Here is a 21,493-nt window from a genome sequence, read left to right as displayed (position 1 = left end):
TTGCTATGCGGGGAAGGCTATTTAAGGAAAACAAATCATCGCATTGCAAACAAACAAAATGTCCACAAGCACAGCAAATGGTAGTAGCAAAAGGAATAACTTTCTTCTTTTTTGGGTTCAGTATGCCAGCTCGGTAGTGTATACAAGAGTTTTAGGAGTTGTTTGGGAAGGTGGGAAAGTACATGCTCTTTATCTTTGAGTAGACTATTTGGGCAGGAAAAATAACGAAGAAATATTATTCTCCCTTACATATGCAAAACTTTTGTCCTTTAAAAATGATGTAAGATGAGAAAAATAACATCTTCATTTTAAGAAAATTTAAAAAATAACAATTCATTTGCTTCAGGTAACTCTTTTTCTTTTATGAATTTTGAGTTTCCAAACTTTCTGCACTAAGCATATGATAATTTAATAATTTATACTTTTAAAGAAAATAAGTCCCCAAGTTATTAATTCCTATAATTTAATAAAATATGACTAATGCTGGATGCTTTAAATCCTTTTGGGGATTAAAACTACACACAAATAAATAATAAATATTAAATAAATAATGAAAATTTGCTAAGTTCTTTCCAAAAAGGACTACATGATGATTTGTAACTAAAATAAAACAAAGCATTTGGTTCTGGTCGTGTGAGTTGATTGTTTTTATAACAGAACACTAGAGGAAACACATTTTCTTTATAAAAGAAATACACAGATGGCTCACGCCTGTAATCCCAGCACTTTGGGAGGCCGAGGTGGGCGGATCATGAGGTCTGAAGATAAAGACCATCTTGGTTAACATGGTGAAACCCCGTCTCTACCAAAAATATAAAAAAAATTAGCCGGGCATGGTGGCAGGTGCCTGCAGTCCCAGCTACTCGGGAGGCTGAGGTAGGAAAATGGCGTAAACCCAGGAGGCGGAGCTTGCAGTGAGCTGAGATTGTGCCACTGCACTCTAGCCTGGGTGACAGAGTGAGAATCTGTCTCAAAAAAAAAAAAAAAAAAAAAAGGAAATATACCTGCCAGCCTGGGCGACAAAGTGACACCTTATCTCAAAAAAAAAAAAAAAAAAATTCAAAAGATTATCCAGGCACAGTGGCATGTATCTGTAGTCCCAGGTACTGAGGTGGGGGGAATACTGCTTGAGCCCAGGAGGTTGAGGCTGCAGTGAGCCAGTACTGCACCAGTGCACTACAGCCTAGGTGACACAGCAAATCCCATCTCAAAAAAAAAAAAAAAAAAAAAATTTAAAGAAAACCGTATTTTATATAAGAAATAAATTCTAGAAAACATAGTACTTAAAGATATTACACTGTGAATTCTTTTATAAAACGATCATTCTTCTTATATTAATATATTATTTTTAGTAATCAGAAATGAAAATATTTGAGCTGTGATTAAAGAAATATATTGGTTATGAACCCATCACTATAGGCAACTTTGTTTTTTTCTTGATTATGACTAACATTTAAAAAACCTGAAATCTTCAAAACTTTTTATTGTCATAATTTCTTTAGTTTAATTTCTTTTACCTTATTTAGTTTTCCTCATGGAGTTAAAAATTTTGAAGTTTTTTTCATGCTTATTATTGTTAGCATAATGTATTTATTCCAATGAACTAAATATGAGACAAGGCAAAGCTTTAAAGATATAATTATTGAAATAGCAAAAATCGCAATGTTCATTGATACAGAAAATCCTAGATAAGTTGTGGTATATTTATACTATGGAATACTCTGCAGGATTTTAAAAGAATGAGACTGGCATAGATAATGTTTTATACTATACACGGTCCTTTCCCTTGCATTTTCTCATTGAAGATGTGGCAGTTAGTTTCATTAACACTTTGAAAACGAGTAACTTGAGGCTCAGAGAAGTTATTCAGTGAGACCTGGGCCATACAGCAGGAACCAGGTGGACTAAACTCAGGCCTCTTGATTAGTTCTGTGCCATTTCTGTGCTCATCGCATCAATGCATTCCTGATCCTTCCCAGGCACCTTCCAACTCGAACACCCTTAGGTAATACCAGCCATGAATTCCAAGAACTTAATTTCCTTTGACCTCCAACGTGGGTAGAACATCCTTTAAACTGAAAGTCCTCCTGAAGGCAGCTGCTAGGAACTTCACAAAGCCTTGCTTGCACTGCATATGCGTTTTACCTCCACAGCCTTTGAACTTCCTCTGAGATGACAGCTGGCCTTTATTGAACATATTCTATGCTTAGCAGTTGATATGGTTTAACTGTGTCACCACCCAAATCTCATCTTGAATTGTAGCTCCCATAATTCCCATGCATTGTGGAAGAGACCTGATGGGAGATAACTGAATCATGGGGGTGGTCTCCCCCAGACTATTCTTGTGGTAGTGAGTAAATCTCATGAAATGTGATGATTTTATAAGGGGTTTCCCATTTTGCCTGGCTTTCATTCTCTCTTGTCTGCCACCATGTAAGATGTGCCTTTCACCTTCCACCATGATTGTGAGGCCTCCCCAGTCATGTGGAACTGTGAGTCCATTAAACCTCTTTTTCTTTATAAATTACTCAGTCTCGAGTATGTCTTTATCAGCAGCATGAAAATGGACTAATATAATGGTTTACAGGTCCCATTTCATGTAGTTCTTCTAATCATTCTTCTGAGCTAGCTACTATTATGATGCTCATTTCATACATGTGGTAACCAAGGTGCTGAGAAGATAAGCAAGTTGGTGAAGCAGAATCACACTATGACTCAGGCAGCTGAAGACCGAAGCCAATGCTTTGCTTTGTGTATGCTCTCATTTGTGTGCATACACTTTCCACCCTGTGGCTTAGATTTGAGAAACTCAGTAAATACTGGAGTGATTGCTATGTGCAAAGAACAAGGTCAGGAGATGGGATTACTATGGTGATCAAAGTTAGACACACTTACATTTTAGTAGAGAAAACTGGCTTAAAATGACTGATCACACAAGATTTCACATAGTTCAGGGAAATGCTATGAAGGAGAAGCCTACTGAGCCGATAAGAAGAATCTGATCTAACCTGGAGAGAAGGAAAAAACACGAAGAACAATCAGGAGCTGGCCAGGCCAGGGGCAGGCAAGAGAATGCCCAGGAAGAGAGAATAGAAAGGAAGAGGCCCTGCAGTGAGGAACCCTTGTGTACTTGCATTATGACACTTATTTGGTTAGGGACCATTTTCTTTCTCATCTTTATAACCCTAGAGCAGGTCACCTGTTTTGGTAAATAAAATTTTGTTGGAGCACTGCCATGGTTTTCTATTTACAGATTTTCTATGGCTGCTTTCACTCTATAACAACATGCTAATAGTAACAGAGACTATTTGGCCCACAAAACTAAAAATATTTACTATCTGGTCCTCTATAGAAAACATTTGCCAACCTCTGCCCTACAGCAAGAAGCATAGTACTTCATATACAGTAGGCATTCAATAATTTTAAAAAATTGTTTGTTTCTACTCCTACAAAATGTTGAGGCAATTATAATAAATATAGAGATTAAAAACAACCAGTCACAAAAGGCCACATATTATATGATCTATGTATATGAACTATTCAGAACAGGTACACATGTAGAAACAGAAAGTAGATTAGTGGTTTCCTAGGGCTGGGAGAAGTGGGGAAGGAAGAAGAGGGAAAAATGAGTGACAGCTAATGGGTAACTGTTTTTATTTGGGACTGATGAAAGTGCTTTAAAATTGATTAGAGTAATATACACACAGCTTTATAAATATGCTAAACTCACTGAATTACATGCTTTAGATAGGTAAGTTATATGGCATGTGGATTATATCCCCAAAAAAGCTGCTATTGAAAAAAAAAAAACAAAAAGATAAGAGCCAAATAACTAAAGTATGCTTTTGCCTTGGTGATAGGGATTTAGGTTTAGCAGAGAGAAAAAGAATTTTCTCTATTACAAGGTCCAGTTACCCACTTCCCTGCTCCCAAATCATCACAACAGAGTAAACAAGTTGAATTTGACCTTCCTAGATGCTAAGATGAGAAATGTTACACAATCCATTGTCTGTGATAAGAAGCACTGAAGAATTAATACTAAAAGACAGATTTCCTTTTAGTCCTGAGAGCTAGAGAAATTGCTATGTGGATATTCTGCACAGGATTCATTGAAAAATGAGAGCCAGTATTCTTAAAGGCAGTTTTACAGAAATTAGAGTCATGTGTCAACAATGACAGTTTCTTATGCTGACTTTTAATAAAAGCCAATGGCTCAGAGGTACTTTTAATTATCTAGGCCACTGCTGAACAACAGAACTTTCTGAGAGGATAAAAATGTTCTGCATTTTACAGGGTCCAATAAGGTAGCCACTAGCCTCATGTGGTTACCGACCACTTAAAATGTGGCCTGTGCAACTGACCATAATTAAAATTAAGGAGTAATTTAATTTTATTCCATTTCAGTTAATTTAAATATTCTGTAATGTAAATAGCCATCTGTAGCTAGTGACTGCTGTATTACACAGAGAAGATCTAGAAAGTATGCAAAGCATACTAGAACATTATCCACTGAGCCCTAAAAGTAACTGAACAACTTTTGTTGCCCTAAAAAACTGACAATGCTTGACAACACAATTTAAAAACTCAGTACAAAGCACATCTATTTCGTTCTCAGAGTAATCTAAGCTAATCTGATGGCGATGTCAAGTGGACTCTAAATTATGCGTTCTCTTTTTATGTATGTAGTAGGTTTGTTATCAGTAAATCTTTTGCTTTCTTTTTTTCGCTTCTGTGATTGAATATTAAAGACATAGCTCATGTTTCTATTAGCTGAGATGTTCACCTAAAAATATTATCATCTTCAAAAATAACCTCTCCATTCTCACAAGAGCACCAACACAGCACAGAAATGTCGAAAGGCATACACTGGGTTATATTTTGCTTTAGTGCATCAGCGCTGGAAGAGGGAAGAGTGGTGAATGGACTGAATCACAGAAACCTAATACTTCAGCTGGCAGTTCACAGTTGAGGATGGGTGTGGAAGACATGCATCCAGTCTGTGCACTAATGAAGCACCAATAAACAAAGGAATAGAATGCAGATGTGACGGCTGGGTGTCTTTCAGGAGAAGCTGCAAGACAGACTGTGACTCTAAAGTGGTGTTAAACTGCAGGATGGCTCAATGATTAGTGCCTCATCTAGTCTAATTTGGAAGGAGGCAATTAGAAACAGGCAACATATATACAAAAATCCCTTGTGGAATTTTATCTGGAAATTCTGAGGCTTTATGTAAGAGGAAACAAAAATTAGTATTATATAAGTGACTACAGTGAGAAGCATGGGTACCTTATAAACATGTAATTGATTCAAATTTATTAATATGTCTTTTGGCAAAGTGAACAGTTAACATCTAGAAAATTCTCCACTGAACAGCCAGACAAAATATGTTATAAATAAATGTGAATTCAAGAAGAAAGCAGCAAACTCATTTCCTGTAATGTCGGCTCATAGCTGGGCATACACCAAGTTAGCTGCTTATGACTAGATTACATTAAATCTGATTTAAAATATCTTTGACATAGTGCATTCTTACTCTCCACATCATTGAGGCACTACAAGTAAGAAAATAATATTAACTAGTTTAACTGGATTACGTGGAAATGTCAATCAATCTATGAGTCAAATTTGACCAAAAAACTCCCCAGGGGATATTTACCAAACAGGCAGTTTCCCTAACAAGGATATTTATAGCTTGAAGGACTTCAATTCCTTCTTCTGAAACAAGATTTTGTTATCATTTTAGTGAGTGAGAAGTGGGACTGAATACAGCATTGGGATTTTAAAATACACATTTGTCAAAACTCCAAGACCAATTTGAGCCAAAATGTTATTTCCATCTCTTTATAGTGCCTTTTCCAGAGCTCCTACTTATCTCATTGTTTTACTCCAGTCCCATCCTGAACTTCTCAAAGGAGAAGTTCTCCTTCAGTTCTGTCATTTTATCTTGACTCTCACAGTCACTGTCACATTGTAAGTACTTTACAAAGAACTGAGAAATTAGATTGTCGAGATCAAAAACAGAAACTTATCTTCCATTTAACTGTCTTCTCTCTAACAGGGAAAAGGAAGTCACCAATTTGAGAGGCAGGAGGGCACAGCGCTCCAGGACATGGGCTTTGGAGTCTGAGCACAGGCTGTGCCATGCAACATGTGCGTGATGATGGACAAGCCTCAACCCCAGCCCCTGCATCTGTAAAATGGGCATAATGATAAGGTCACCTCAAAGGACATTGTGAACAGATGAAAAGATGCATATGAAACCTGCAGCGTGGTGATTGGAACCAGCAAAGTGTTCAATAAATGTTAGTTGTATCAGTGCTATGGTTAAACATTTAAAAAGCTGACGCCGGGCGCAGTGGCTCACACCTGTAATCCCACCACTTCACGAGGCCTAGGCGGGTGGCTCATCTGAGGCCAGGAGTTTGAGACTAGCCTGGCCAACGTGGTGACTCCATCTCTACTAAAAATACAAAAATTAGCCAGGTGTGGTAGTGTACGCCTGGAATCCCAGCGACTGAGAGGCTGAGGCAGGAGAATTGCTTGAACCTGGGAGGCAGAGGTTGCAGAGCTGAGATTGTGCCACTGCATTCCAGCCTGGGCCACAAAGCAAGACTCCATCTCAAAAATAAATAAATAAATAAATATAAATAAGTAAAAAGTTGATATACATTTATTCCATTTTGTTTCACTGTCACTAAAATAAATGATAATCTCACTTTCTTGAGTTAGATACTTTTTGGTAACTCTCTTATAGAAAAGAAATATATGAAATGTGTTCAAAATCAGCATACAGAATTGTGACGCCCACATGCGGTTTTGGTGAGCACATGGTATGCAAAGGACATTGTTTCACGTTCACTTTTATGCAGCATGGCTAAGGAAAGAAACCCAGATTTTAAAAGTGTATTGTGGGACAGACTCCAAATGGCACCATTTGTAACATTCCAACTCTCCTAATTGCCATGAAGAACATTTACTTAAATATTCAAATACTCATTTAGGCATTGAAGTATTCATTGAATCCATATTTTAGGCACTGTTCCTAGTGCTTGTAATATATAGTGAATACAATGGAGGAAGTTTCCTGACCTCAGGGTGCCTAAGTTCCAACATGAAGCCAAATTCACCTAAAATAAGACATCTCCTTTTTATATTAATAGCATAGAGCATTTTTATAACATAGTGCATCATTCATATTAGACTTTTATATTGCTAGTAAATACCCTCATATATTTTTCTTTATGACTTTCATCTCTCTGGCCCAACCCGACCCTTCTACAACAGAAAGTGAGCATAATATTCCTCTTAGGTATGAGGCAAAGGCTTATAGTTACCACTAAGCTCAACACAAAATTACTGTAACGCAGCAGCTGATTTTTACAACCGAGCGGAGTGGCAATAATCAGATTTGTTTCCATACCTTGACAACTAGTAATCTTTTTTTTTTTTTTTTTTTTTTTTTTTTTGCTACTGCAGACAAAAACACTCTCCACAAATACTGGTCAGCAGTTTCTTCCTGATAGGAGTTTGAATACCCATGAAGCCCTAAAACAAAGAATTTTCTCTTGGAAATTAGTTTTGTTTAGATATGACTCTCTCTCTCTCTTTCTTGAAGCTACATACAAACAACACGAGATTTATAAAATAAGAGGAGAATTTTCAAGGTAACGAAAGTGCCAATTATGAGAGGAGCACGAACAGTTTTGAAAATGCTGAGATAACTCAGGAAGAGAGACTGATTTATTGGATTATCTTTGGCTGGTGAAAGGCAGACTGAAAGGCTTTAAAATGCTGCCTACATGTGTCCTGTTGACTCAGGTCCTCTTTACCTGGCTGCAATGAGGTCCAGGAGATGCTGCCACCGGTCGTTGACCTTTCCCAGTTTGTATTCAATCTCAGATGCTTTGCTTTCATGGCTGGCTTTAGCAAGTCGTTCTCCCATTTGTTGGAGCTGTATTTTGTTCTCTTGAGCAACAGCAATTTCCTCTTGATAATCCTGTGTAATAAATAGCAATCACAGAGGTCAGAAAGCATACTCTTAATGCATCCAGTCCGGCTCTACTAGAAACATGATAATTACTGTTTTCTACTGCTTGGAAATAGTTTGAGCATAGGAATACCATGTGGACATCAGCCCATGTGCACAAGTATTAGTAGTGCCTATTATTTTCGGTATGTATGCAGAGTTGGGATTAAATTTTTATATAGACGTTCTCGAAATAAATAGGATGCTGCTTCCTATTTACCTGAAATATATATTAAAAAACAATAAAAGATAGATATAAAAGATAAAGCTTAAAGGATTTTAGTATTGGGAAATTATACCTTATTTCTCTCAACACTAACTTGATGTTATACTTAGAATAAATTCTCATACAAATAGTTGCCGAGACACTTATGAAATGCACACACACACATACATATGCAATTGATATACATATATATATGTAAATGTGAATGCGTGTGTTTATTACGTTATTTGTGTGGAATATTTTAAAAGAGTTCCTTCATTTTAAAGAGCTATCCTCTATACAATGCCAGTATTTTGCAGTAAATAAATCAATGATAAATTAACTTTCAGTAATAATAACTATTAATTATAGAGAATCCATGGGCTTCAAACCTTCTTGATTTACTCACTTTCTCTGCTAGCTTCTCTTAAATTGTTTGAGTTAAAGAGGACAGACTCCATGTGGTCTACTTGCAAGAGATAAGCACGAAATAGTGTGATTTAAGTGACATGAAAGGACAGTCCCCTCCCCTGCACCGCCACTGCTATCCCCAGTGACCCTCTTACTCTCTTGCCACAGTGACAGGATCCAGTCTTTAGGATCAACTTTTTTATTTTTGGCTTAAGCTCCTGTTATGTAATAAACAGTTTCTCAGCAAAATAACATATGAAGATGGGTATTATATGAATGTGAACATTTTAACCTTCTCTTGCTCTAAAGTTAGTGTAGTAACAGAGCTATCCTCCCAAGTCATTTACCTAAGTCAAAGGGCCCCAAAGGAATGGTAGGGACCAACAAAATTTTATTCCATTCCGGGGCTGACTGCTGTCGTCATGCCTGCAGCCCTGCCCACCCTCCTTTTTATGTTATTTCAACACAATGGGATTCAAAGACCAATACGTTGATTTGCATTTATTAATATTATAATATTTCAGCAAACATTTGAGATGATTTTATTGAGAAGTGTTTCTTTCAAGGAATTACTTTAAGACTTAAAAAGTATTTATAGTAAAATAATCCTCTTGAATTGTCTTTAAAATCAAACTATTTTTGAGTGTTAATACCAACAGACACTAATATCTTGGTTTCAATTTTTTTATGAATTGTCTTTTTCTTTTTTTTTTCTTTTTCCTTCACCTTATTAGTACTTTCCAGTGGACAACTGCCTTTTTCTATGTTGCCAAAATTACCAAACCTTGATGTTATTTTCCTTTACAAAAGAGACACCACAAAGAGGAAAACTCATAAGCCCTTTAAAAAAAACCCATGAGTTATTAATATACAAGGTAGATAGTTAACATTTTAAATAATATTCCTAACATTGTGCCAAATAATGTAATACAATCTATATGAAAAGCTGAAATTTTTCTAAATTTTAAGTTATGGTTATAGATTGTTAAAGAGATGGTTTTTTTCCCCACACTCTCAGACTTCCCATACTTTAGGATGTATATCTATACATCCTAAATTTAGTAAAAAAAGCAATGAGAATAGAGACAAATTTAATCAAAATTTATTCTATAGCAAATTTTACTCTACTACCTATAGTGCATTAATCATTCACTGATAGCATTCTCTGACAACCAGCAACTTAGCAAAGGGCAACCGTGAGCAGATGCTAAAATGAAATCTGTATCATCTCAGTCAAGAATTTTAAGGTTTACAATACCAAGTAAACAAATGCTTATTCATTTGGATTGATCCAATGGATAAATCGTCTTGAATTGTGTGCATATGGATAGAAATAATTTTTCTTAACAACCATTTATATTTCTTTACAGAATAAATGAAGCTACAATTTGTTGATGTAGTAAATACTGGCTGAGTGCTTATGAGAAGTTAGGTACTGCTTCAGGTGCAGGGGATAAAGCAATGAACAAAATAGACAAAGCCTATGCTCCTGAAAAGCTGACAGATCAGTGGGGTCTCCACTTGGACAATGAATAAGTAAATACAAAAAATACATTGTACATTAGATGGTGATATGTACTAATGACAAGCACACATTAAAATAACATTAAAATCACTGATTGTTCACAAACACTGTGGAAACAATACTGGAATCACCAAATTCTTTTTTTTTGTTTTTCTTCTGGAGACAGTCTCACTCTGTCACCCAGGCTGGAGCGCAGTGGCACAATCTCGGCTCACTGCAACCTCTGCCTCCTGGGTTCAAGTGATTCTCTTGCCTCAGCCCCCTGAGTAGCCAGGACTACAGGCATGTGCCACCATGCCCGGCTAATATTTTGTAGTTTTAGTAGAGATGGGGTTCACTGTGTTGGTCAGGCTGGTCTTGAACTCCTGACCTCTGGTAATCCGCCTGTCCTGCCTCCCAAAGTGCTGGGATTACAGGCGTGAGCCACCGCACCCAGCGGAAATCATCAAAAATTTTAAAATGCTAGTAAATTGGATCAGCTTTATACAGACATCAGAAATGTTTTGGATCCAAATGAATATGTAAAATAATTTGATAATATATACATACCTTTAAAATAATATGAAGCCGAAATTATCAGGAAACTCTTAATTCCTATCTATGGTCTACAAACCATATTTTAGAGAGAAAATGTCAATTCAATTTATCTTAAGAATCTTTTCTTTCAGTTTCTCTCTAGTGACTTTACCTTTTTAAAAACAAACAAACAAAAATACACAAGCAACTAAAAAAAAAAAGGAAAGAAAAATAATACATATAAAAGATTCCTACAGAACAGGTAGCTAAGAGCCCCAAATACTGAACTGAATAGTAGATGCTCTATTTCATCACAAATTGCAAGTATCCTATATATTTTATGTGTAAAGCAGGTCTTTTCATGCAAGTTTATTTTATGCTGGATACTTTCTTTTTGAGACAGAGTCTCAGTCTGTCGCCAGGCTGGAGTGCAGTGGCGCGATCTCTGCTCACTGCAATCTCCACCTCCTAGGTTCAAGTGATTCCCCTGCATCAGCCTCTAGAGTAGCTGGGACTACAGGCGAGCACCACTGCGCCCGGCTAATGTTTTGTATTTTAGTAGAGACAGGGTTTCACCATGTTGGCCAGGATGGTCTCGAATCCTGACTTCATGGTCCACCTGCCTCAGCCTCCCAAAGTGCTGGGATTACAGGTGTGAGCCACCGCACCTGGCTGCAAATTTATTTTATATTAAAAAGATAAAATATTTAAAATATACTGCTCCTTTGACAGGAAGGTAATTGTGAGTAAAGTCACCCTCTGTACCTGTGAGAAGTATACATAAGCCTTATGAAGAATGAAAACCTAAGTAGCCATGCATTCCATACCTTCTTGAGCTTCTCTATCATTTCTTCAATGAGAATGTCTCCATTCTGAGAAACCTTGCTTTCCATTTGAGTCAACCACTCACAGAGTTCCTTGTTCTTCTCACTGAAGACTGCCCATTCGTTCAATCTTTCACCTATTTGCTGCCGCCTTAAGGAGAGCTGAAAAGTTTAAAACAGGAGAATAGGCAAAATGATTATCAGAGAGAAGCCTACACCCCCAAGGAAAATAGCAAATAAACTAGGACTAAAATGAATGATAGTCATACATCTTTTTAGCCCACTGTTTCCTGAAGTCCAGGACTTGCTATTATACAAGTGGGAGACACTGAATCCTCCAGTTGTTTCCTGAAGGTTCACATACACATTAGCTTATTAAAGGTTCTGGATAATGCAACTTCACACAGTTGGTTCAGGATAGATAGGATACATGACTGGTGAATGTAAGAAAGAAAGAAGAAATGGAAAAGAGTTGGGAAAGAAGAAAGGAAAGAAGGGAAGTAAAAGGAAAGAGAGATGGTAAAGAAGGGAGGAAAACAAAGGAAAGAAAGAAAAAAAGAATAGAAAGGTGAAAGAAAAGAGTAAAAATAGGGAAGGAAGAAGGAAAGGAAGAAAAGAAGGGATGGAAGAATGAGCCTCGGGTATCTGGAGAGTGAGGGAGAGGGCAGCATCAAAGCGAAGCGGCCTGAAGTGGGGGCAGGTGTCCTGAGGCTCAGCTCCATACTGACACGTGAACTCCAGGCAAGTTTCTCTACTTCTCTGCAGTTTTCATTATTTATTTATTTATTTTTGTTTCTTTTCCTTCTTTTTTTTTTCTTTGCATGATAGCTTTATTAAGATATATTTCACATATCATACAAAATCACCTGTTTAAAAATGTACAATTTAGGCCGGGCGCGGTGGCTCAAGCCTGTAATCCCAGCACTTTGGGAGGCCGAGACGGGCGGATCATGAGGTCAGGAGATCGAGACCATCCTGGCTAACACGGTGAAACCCCGTCTCTACTAAAAATACAAAAAAACTAGCCGGGCGAGGTGGCGGGTGCCTGTAGTCCCAGCTACTCGGGAGGCTGAGGCAGGAGAATGGCGTAAACCTGGGAGGCGGAGCTTGCAGTGAGCTGAGATCCGGCCACTGCACTCCAGCCCGGGCGACAGAGCAAGACTCCGTCTCAAAAAAAAAAAAAAAAAAAAAAGTACAATTTAGTGCTTTTTAGTATATTCACAGCATTTGTGCAATCATCATCATAATCAATTTTAGGATATTTTCATCATTCCAAAAAAAAAAAAGCCAGGTGTGGTGGCTCACACCTGTAATCCTAACACTTTGGGAGGCCAAGGCGGGTGGATCACTAGAGGTCAGGAGTCCGAAACTTGCATGGCCAACATGGTGAAACCCTGTCTCTATTAAAAATACAAAAATTAGCCAGGCATGGTGGTGCACACCTGTAATCACAGCTACTTGGGTAGCTGAGGCAGGAGAGTTGCTTGAGCCCAGGAGGCAGAGGTTGCAGTAAGCCGAGATTGTGCCACTATGTTCCACCCTGGGTGACAGAGCAAGACTCTGCCTCAAACAACCAACACCACCACCACAACGAAAACCTTGTAGCTATCAACAGTTATTCCACTGCTCCTCCTCACTTACCTCACAGTAATCTCCCTTCTGTCCCTATGGATTTGCCTGTTCTGGACATTTCATATACAAGGAATCATACAATATGCAGTCTTCTATGACTTCTTTCACTTAGCATAAAGATTTATCTGTATTGTAGCATGTGTCAATACTTCATTCCTTTTATTGCTAACTATATTCCATTGTATGAATATACCACATTGTATTTATCAACTCATCTTATTTGGGTTGTTTCCATTTTTTGCCTATTCTGAATAATGCTGTTATAAACATTTTGTGCACAAGTGTTTGTATGAATACATGTTTTCATTTCTCTTAGGTATTTATCTAGGAGTAGAATCTCTCGGTCATAAGGAAACACTATAGATTGTTTTCCAAAGTGGCTGCCCATTTCATATTCCCACCAGCAGTAGGATTCCAATTTCTCTACATCTTCACCGACATTTTTGACTACAGTCATCCTAACGGATGAGAAGTGGTATCTGATGATGGTTTTGATTTGCATTTCCCTGAAGGCTAACAATACTGAGACTCTTCACGTTTCTTAGCCATTTGCAAATCTCCTTTGGAGAATTATCTACTCAAATCCTTTGTCTGCTTTTTTAATTAGATTGCCTTTTTATTACTGAGTTCTGAGAGTTTCTTATACATTACATATACAATGGGCTTGTTTTCCTATCTCTAGGTCTAGAATTATCCTTTCCAGAATTCTAAAATTTTCTGATTTCAAATTATAATACTCTTGTGTTCACAGTGCTGGTTGAAATACTAAGGAATGTTTCTAGTTGAGCTAAACTACATGTTGGTAAAACATAATATGATTTGGTAAGAAGGTTTGAAGATGTCCTTCCACAGTTTTGTCATAATGCTAGCTATTCCGCTATTCATTCCACAGCACTAAACATGTCCCTATCGATTTTATTTTACCCCCAGTATTTTATTACAAAACATTTCTGACACAGAAAAGCTGAAAGAATTGTTTGGTAAGCACTCATTATATATTACCTGGGCTCAAACAGTTAACATTTTGCTATGCTTTGTTTTAAGACATTTTCCTTCCTTAATACATTTACTTTTTATGTATTTCAAACAAATTTCCTTTTTAAAGTGAAAATGAAAATATTTCTAAGGTATTACACACTTTCTAGTTATTAATTCTGCCTTGGATTGGCTCTGTTAATGATTAGACAGATAACACAAACCTAAATATCTGTGATTCTACATCCTTGTAAACTAGTCCAGGAGCCCAGGATACGTATCCCAAGGCCAGCCTTAGGTGTAGTGAGTTGCCTACAGAGTGAGCCCCAAAACCTACCATAAATTTTGAAAGGCAACCACAAAAGATTTATTCTTTTGATTCAATTCTGATCTTTTAAAATAAAAGATTTTCTGGGTTGGGTGACACTGGTGAACATACTAAATATTTCCCCATTAGTATAATTTAGTTTCTCATTGAGGTTTTTGGAGGCAGAATAATACAGAACAGTCAAAGGGCAGTGAACTCACTTGGGATAGGTCCTACTAGAAATGGAAAAAGCCAAGGAAACACAGATTTAACAGTTTTGGAGACAAATTTTGTCACTTTACACTGTACCCCAAACAGCACCGAAGAACACAATCCTTCCAGCACCCCTTACCCCTCTAGTTCTGAGGGCCGCGTGCACTCTGATCTTCTGCTGGATCTCTCAGATTGAGAACTCTTTGGTGAATACAGCCTTTTCCCTTTCATTCACACAGAGCAGCAAGAGTCAGGAGTCTGGCTGGTAATTAAAGTCCTGGTTCAATTGATGGCCAAACTAAACTATACTTTTAGTATTTGGACTGCCCAAAGTAATCACTGTCTAAGAATCAAGGCTGGGCGTGGTGGCACATGCCTGTAATCCCAGCACTTTGGGAGGCCGAGGTGGGCAGATCACAGGAACCAGGAGTTCAAGACCAGCCTGGCCAACATAGTGAAACTCCATCTCTACTAAAAAACAAAAATTAGCCAGATGTGGTAGCAGGCATCTGTAATCTCATCTACTCGGGAGGCTGAGGCAGGAGAATCGCTTGAGCCCAGAAGGTGGAGATTGCAGTGAGCCAAGATCATGCCACTGCACTACAGCTTGGGTGACAGAGTGAGAAGACAAAAAAAAAAAAAAAAAAAGAATCGAAACCCCTGCCCTTCAGACTGAAGATGAACAAGTAACTCCTCACACTTCCCCCAAATCTTGGCCATAAGCCAAGAATGAACTCTAGGCCTTTACTCACCAATATCTGCAGGGAGGATGGCCACATAATAGAAAAATATTACTTATTACTTTCATAGGTAGGTAATATTATCCCCATTTCAGAGACAAGGAATGTGAAAGCTGGACAAATTTGGGGTACTCGTTTAGAATCAGTACAAGATAAGAGCAGCAAAGTTTGAGTGTTTGATATGGGGTGCAAATATGATTAAATATCCAGAGGCAGCTGAGATTCAAAAATAGTTCATCCATCACTGACTAACTGCAAGACCAGGACAAGGTCCCTCATTTTCTCTACGATTTATTCCTTTCATTTGGAAATTATTCCTATGTTTGCTCCAAAAATTCATTAGTCTGTAGTAAACAAGTGTCTCTTTGTCCCCAGTACTGTCCTATCAATATGGTAACATGATACAAACAAGAGAGTAATTTAAGAAATTGACTGATAAGGCCAGGCGCACTGGCTCACGCCTGTTATCCCAGCACTTTGGGAGACTGAAACGGGCGGATCACTTGAGCTCAGGAGTTTGAGACTAGCCTGGCCAACATGGTGAAACCGCATCACCACTAAAAAATACAAAATTAGCCGGGCATGGTGGCAGGTGCTTGTAATCCCAGCTACTCAGAAGGCTGAGGCAGGAGAACTGCTTGAACCCAGGAGGTACAGGTTGCAGTGAGCCAAGATCGCACCATTGCACTCCAGCCTGGGCATCAAGAGTGAAACTCTGTCTCAAAAGGAAAAAAAAAATACATTGACTGATATATACTAAATATCTGATATATATATATATATATATATATATATATATATACTAAATATATATACTGATATATATATACTAAAGACCTGACAACAGCTGGCCATTACTGTGCTGCAGCTACTAGTACTATTATACATGACTACAGGGCATCAATTAAGTTTAAAATTTTTTTTCTTCCCTTGACACTCATGTATTCAATATCCCCACTAAGCAGCTGGACTATACATAGATAGATAGATAGATAGATAGATAGATAGATAGATATAGATAGATACATAAAATATATATTATATCCCTAGTGTCTATCACACACCATGAAAATGTTGCTTTCATTTTCTTACCACGGAGTTATACCTTAAAAAAGACACAGTGAGGTTACAAGCACTGGGTGCAAACCAAGGCCGAATGCTTTTCAAAAGATGTGCATTCATAAGGGCAATGGCATTGTCCTTCTGGTTTGTACATCTAATATTTAGTCTATATACTAAATATTAAACTAAATATATAGTAAACATTACTATATTATACTAAATATAAAGTAAACATTACCATCTCTTTCTTTGGATTCAAATGAAACTGTTAAATTATTTATCAGCTTAGCACATATTTATGTTTTTGCAAGGGCACAAATACATTGCATTGCCAACAGTTGAGAAGCACCAGCTAAAACCTTCAGAGTGTGCAGCAGCTCAACAGGAAATACATCCTCTTCTGGTTGAAATATTTTTACCATGATGTTTTGACAAAACAACGAGCAATTACAATGATGACATATACTTATATTTCAGCTAGAATTACACACAAATCTACAAACCAAAACAGGAATAAAAACAAGTAGAAGCTCTGGCTGTACACAGGCACAACAAAACATTTGGGGTATCTACTTGAAAACAGATACTTTAATATATTAACTCTGCCCTGCAATGTTTACTCACGGCCTCTCTCCCTCATTCTCATCGCCAGTCCCAGGTACTCCAGACTCCTCGTCAATTACTTCGGTCAGAATAGGAACAGACTACTTGCTCCTTAGTAGGGATAATGTTAGGTTGAACTCAAGTTTTGACTTTTACAACGAGACATAGGCGCAAGCTCATTTCCTTTTGTGGTTTCATACTTGACAGAAATTCACCAGAAACAACTAACTCAAGAACTAGAAACCAATCTATATCCCCCTTAGAGTTACATCCTGGCACCTTGATCAAACCCATGACTAAACTCTCAATGGTTTAAATAATATTTTTCAGAGAGAAGTATTAATAATACGAGATAAGTATGCTTTAGCTTCAAGCATTAAGACACTTCAACATGGAAAGATTCTAAAATCACTATGTATTCCGTTTGCTGTTTCTTTTTAACATCTTAGTCTACTCACAGGTGCAGGGTATTAATCTATTTACAGCATATTGCACGATCAACATCAGCTTTCGAAATATATTTTCAGACAGCTGTCTAGATATATCTAAGTCTGAAGAACAATTTTACAACACATGAATGACTAACTTAGCAATTAATAATAACAATAATTCCACGGCATTTTTACGAAACGGTTTTCCTAAATCAAAAAGTATTGCATAACCATAGTCTTCTTAACCTCCAAAATATTCAAAATCTTGTCATTATTTTACACTAAGAGAAACATAAGTACGAAGAAATAGAATAAATGCCCTAACGTCTTAATTATAAACAACACATCATGAACACTTAGCTACCGTAGACACTGGAGATACAAAGAAATGGCCTTTGCATATCAAAGTCCTCATATTCTTGTAATGAGGTCACAAACATTAAAAAGAATAATAATACAATGCCACATTATGGCACAACCAAAAGAGAAATGAGAGTTCAGAGGACCAAGAACATACTGAGGGCCGAGAATTTCATAAATGACATTGCAGGGGTTGCAGGATGTAAAAGAAAACAGGTTAGAAAATTAGAGGGGAAGCCCGGGTGTGGTGGCTCACGTCTGTCATCCCAGCACTTTGGGAGGCTGAGGTGGGCGGCTCACCTGAGGTCGGGAATTCGAGACCAGCCTGACCAACACGGAGAAACCCCGTCTCTACTAAAAATGCAAAATTAGCAGGATCTGGTGGTGCATGCCTGTAATCCCAGCTACTCGGGAGGCTGAGGCAGGAAAACGGCTTGAACCTGGGAGGCAGAGTTTGCGGTGAGCCGAGATCATGCCATTGCACTCCAGCCTGGGCAATAAGAGTGAAGCTCCGTATCAAAAAGATGAAGAAGAAGAAGGAGAAGAGAAGGAGAAGGAGGAGAAGGAGAAGGAGAAGGAGAAAATTAGAAGGGAAGAAACAGTGTCGGCAGGAAGAGTGGCATAATCCAGGTCTTTGGGGAGGGAAGTTAATGGCAGGTTTGAAGCAAATAGGATCCAATCTCTAAAATATCTCTCTGAAGGCTTCATAGGCATCATTTAGCTAAAGCAATATATCTGGTCTAATCCAATTCATCCAACATGCTAACAAGTATTAAGAGAGCAGGCAGTGCTAGACTTTTCTTAAAATTAAGAAAAACAGATGAATGGGCTCACAAAGGTAACTGAAGGTTGCTGTGATAATTTCCCACAATGTTTCCCACCAAATATCTTTCATTTTGATACATCATGATAAAGTCTTTACGTTGCAAAATTGTAGGATGACTTACTGTATGGTAAGGTATTGCTTTCAGTTTGAAGAATGCAGAAATGAATCAAGCGTTGTGATGAACATTACAACCCTCTATGAGTAACTCCATGTAAATGTCTCATTGTGTTCACTGAAAAAATGAAGCTTTGTGAAAGTAGCTAAATTCATTTTGAACTCAAACCACTAACATGTTGGTGAAACCCATCTCTTATATGTGTCCCCCTTTTTAAAAAGTATACATTCATAGGAAACTGCTCGGCCGGGCGCGGTGGCTCAAGCCTGTAATCCCAGCACTTTGGGAGGCCGAGACGGGCGGATCACGAGGTCAGGAGATCGAGACCATCCTGGCTAACACAGTGAAACCCCGTCTCTACTAAAAATACAAAAAACTAGCCGGGCGAGGTGGCGGGCGCCTGTAGTCCCAGCTACTCGGGAGGCTGAGGCAGGAGAATGGCGTGAACCTGGGAGGCGGAGCTTGCAGTGAGCTGAGATCTGGCCACTGCACTCCAGCCCGGGTGACAGAGCAAGACTCCGTCTCAAAAAAAAAAAAAAAAAAAAAGTAGGGACATAAAAGTCCCCTCTCAACAGCCCCTTCCTCAGTCTTCCCACAGCAGCTTCTTCCAGCCAGGCCTTCTGCTCCAGCTGCCACCTTGTCAGCGTGTTCATTTGCTTCCTTCCCTCAATCTATCTCCTCCACTCCCCTTCTCAAAACTCAGTTCAAAATTTATCCATCTCAAGAAACATTTCCTTTATTCCTTGCCATCCACAGTAACCTTAGCTTGCTTACATCTTTATACAGTTTTTTTCTGTGTGTGTGTGTGTGTATGTGTGTGTGTGTGACGGAGTTTTGCTCTTGTCGCCCAGGATGGAGTGCAATAGCGCGATCTCAACTCACTGCAACCTCCAGCTCCCGGGTTCAAGCGATTCTCCTGCCTCAGCCTCCCAAGTAGCTGGGATTACAGGCGCCCACCACCATGCCCAGCTAATTTTTGTATTTTTAGTAGAGATGGGGTTTCACCTTGTTGGCCAGGCTGGTCTTGAACTCCTGACCTCAGGTGATCCACCCGCCTTGGCCTCCCAAAGTGCTGGGAGGACAGACATGAGCCACCGCACCTGGGTCCTTTATACAGTTTTATACATTGTTTTGACCTGTTTATGCCTGGTTTTCTTCTTAACCGTACACATTCTCCTAGACTGATTTTAGTCTCAGATCAAGTTTAAACTTGATGGTAGGGACATTTATTACAGTTTGTTAACATCACAATAATTAAGATGACTGATCCATTTAACAGAGATATATCACAGCGTATTCTGTGCCAGGCAGGGGCACCTGGGGTACAGAAGTAACAACACAGACAAGGCCCCACTTTCTGAAGAGCGTAACCTCAAGGCATTTGGGTCTGTTCATTATGAGCCTTTGAATCTGTTATTCCTCTTTGCCTAGGATGTCTTCTCGCTGCCTTTCCACCAATCTTACCCTTTCATTTCCAACTTAAAGTCAATCTGGAATCTTTTTTAAGATGTTGTGCACATAGAAGGTATTTAATAAATGAATAAAGTATGACTAAAAATAAATGAATATTAACTACCAGGAAACAACTACAGTAAATTAAGAGTGATAATAAATATTCCCTGTACAAAGCCAGCTCCACAGTATTAGCTAATATTACAAATGCAACAACAGTTTTTCATGTTTCAAGTATATCCACCCAGCAAAATCACAAATGTGAACCATAACATGGTGCTTTCTCTTAAGAATATGATGCTAGCCAGCGAAAGTGAAAGGAAAAGAATCTAGTTTAAGTTGTTCTAAAATGTGGCAAAATATAAATATATTCATCTGAAACGTTCTGGTAGTAACCACAGTGTTCTTCCTTTGTCCATACTAAGAATGATGGGATGGGTCCACATGTGGGTTAAGCCATCTGACATTCAAATTCATCTCCCAGTTTTCCATCATCAAGATAATTCCATTTTTAGAACTTGTCTTACCTGGTGGCATAGTTCTTCCCACTGCCTTTGCAGAAGCTCTATGCGTTCATTAAGAATGGAGATATCATCAGCACTGATGTAGGCAGAGAGGGTGTCCTTCAGCAGGGTCAACTGGGTCAAGTCATCTGTCCAGCTCCCAACTGCATTTTCTAATTCCTAAATTAAAAAAAAACAAAAAACTTGAATACCCATGGACATCTCCTGCCAATGATTTCTGAAGTGTTTTTGAATCCCCTCTTGATAGAATCTCCTTTGTATAGCCCTCAATTTAAATATATAACTTGGGATCTGGAGGCATATCATGGCGATATTACAGATTTGGTTCCAGACCGCCGAAATAAAGTATATATCACAATAAAGTGAATCACAAATGTTTTGGTTTCCCAGTACATATAAAAGTTATATTTACACTATACTATTGTGGATAAAATGTGCAATAGCATATGTCTAAAAAAAACCAATCTGCATACCTTCATTTAAAAATACTTTATTTCTAAAAAATGTTAATGACCATCTTAGGCCTCAGCAAGTCATAATCTTGCTGGTAGAACGTCTTGACTCAATATGAAAGGCCGTTGACTGATCCAGTGGTGATTGATGAAGTCTGGGGTGGCTGTGGCAATTTCTTAAAATAAGACAAGGAAGTTTAAGCAGCATCAATGACTCTTTCTTTTACAAAAGGTTTCTTTGTAGCATGCGATGCTGTTTTAGAGCATTGTACTCACAGAACTTTTTTCAAAATT

The 21,493-nt window shown here is 38.2% G+C and overlaps 1 protein-coding gene across 18 annotated transcripts in view; it reads right to left on the bottom strand.

Annotated features, from left to right (window-relative positions):
- SYNE1 (spectrin repeat containing nuclear envelope protein 1) overlaps window positions 1-21,493 on the bottom strand; it is a 546,282-nt gene that overhangs the window by 47,242 nt on the left and 477,547 nt on the right. For 16 of the 18 annotated variants that reach the window (XM_030928648.1, XM_030928649.1, XM_030928634.1 and 13 more), the window contains 3 exons: window positions 20,751-20,906; window positions 11,511-11,669; window positions 7,830-7,996 (listed from right to left, as the gene is read on the bottom strand). In XM_030928648.1, the coding sequence (XP_030784508.1) occupies window positions 7,830-7,996; window positions 11,511-11,669; window positions 20,751-20,906 (482 nt within the window). Of the gene's footprint in view, window positions 1-7,829; window positions 7,997-11,510; window positions 11,670-17,060; window positions 17,219-20,750; window positions 20,907-21,493 lie in introns of those variants that run through there. The other 2 variants (XM_030928651.1, XM_030928650.1) reach the window with 2 other exon arrangements.

This window comes from Rhinopithecus roxellana, chromosome 4, assembly GCF_007565055.1.
Source record: "Rhinopithecus roxellana isolate Shanxi Qingling chromosome 4, ASM756505v1, whole genome shotgun sequence".
Classification (NCBI taxonomy): Eukaryota; Metazoa; Chordata; class Mammalia; order Primates; family Cercopithecidae; genus Rhinopithecus; species Rhinopithecus roxellana.
This window is presented reverse-complemented; position numbering and strand designations above follow the sequence as displayed.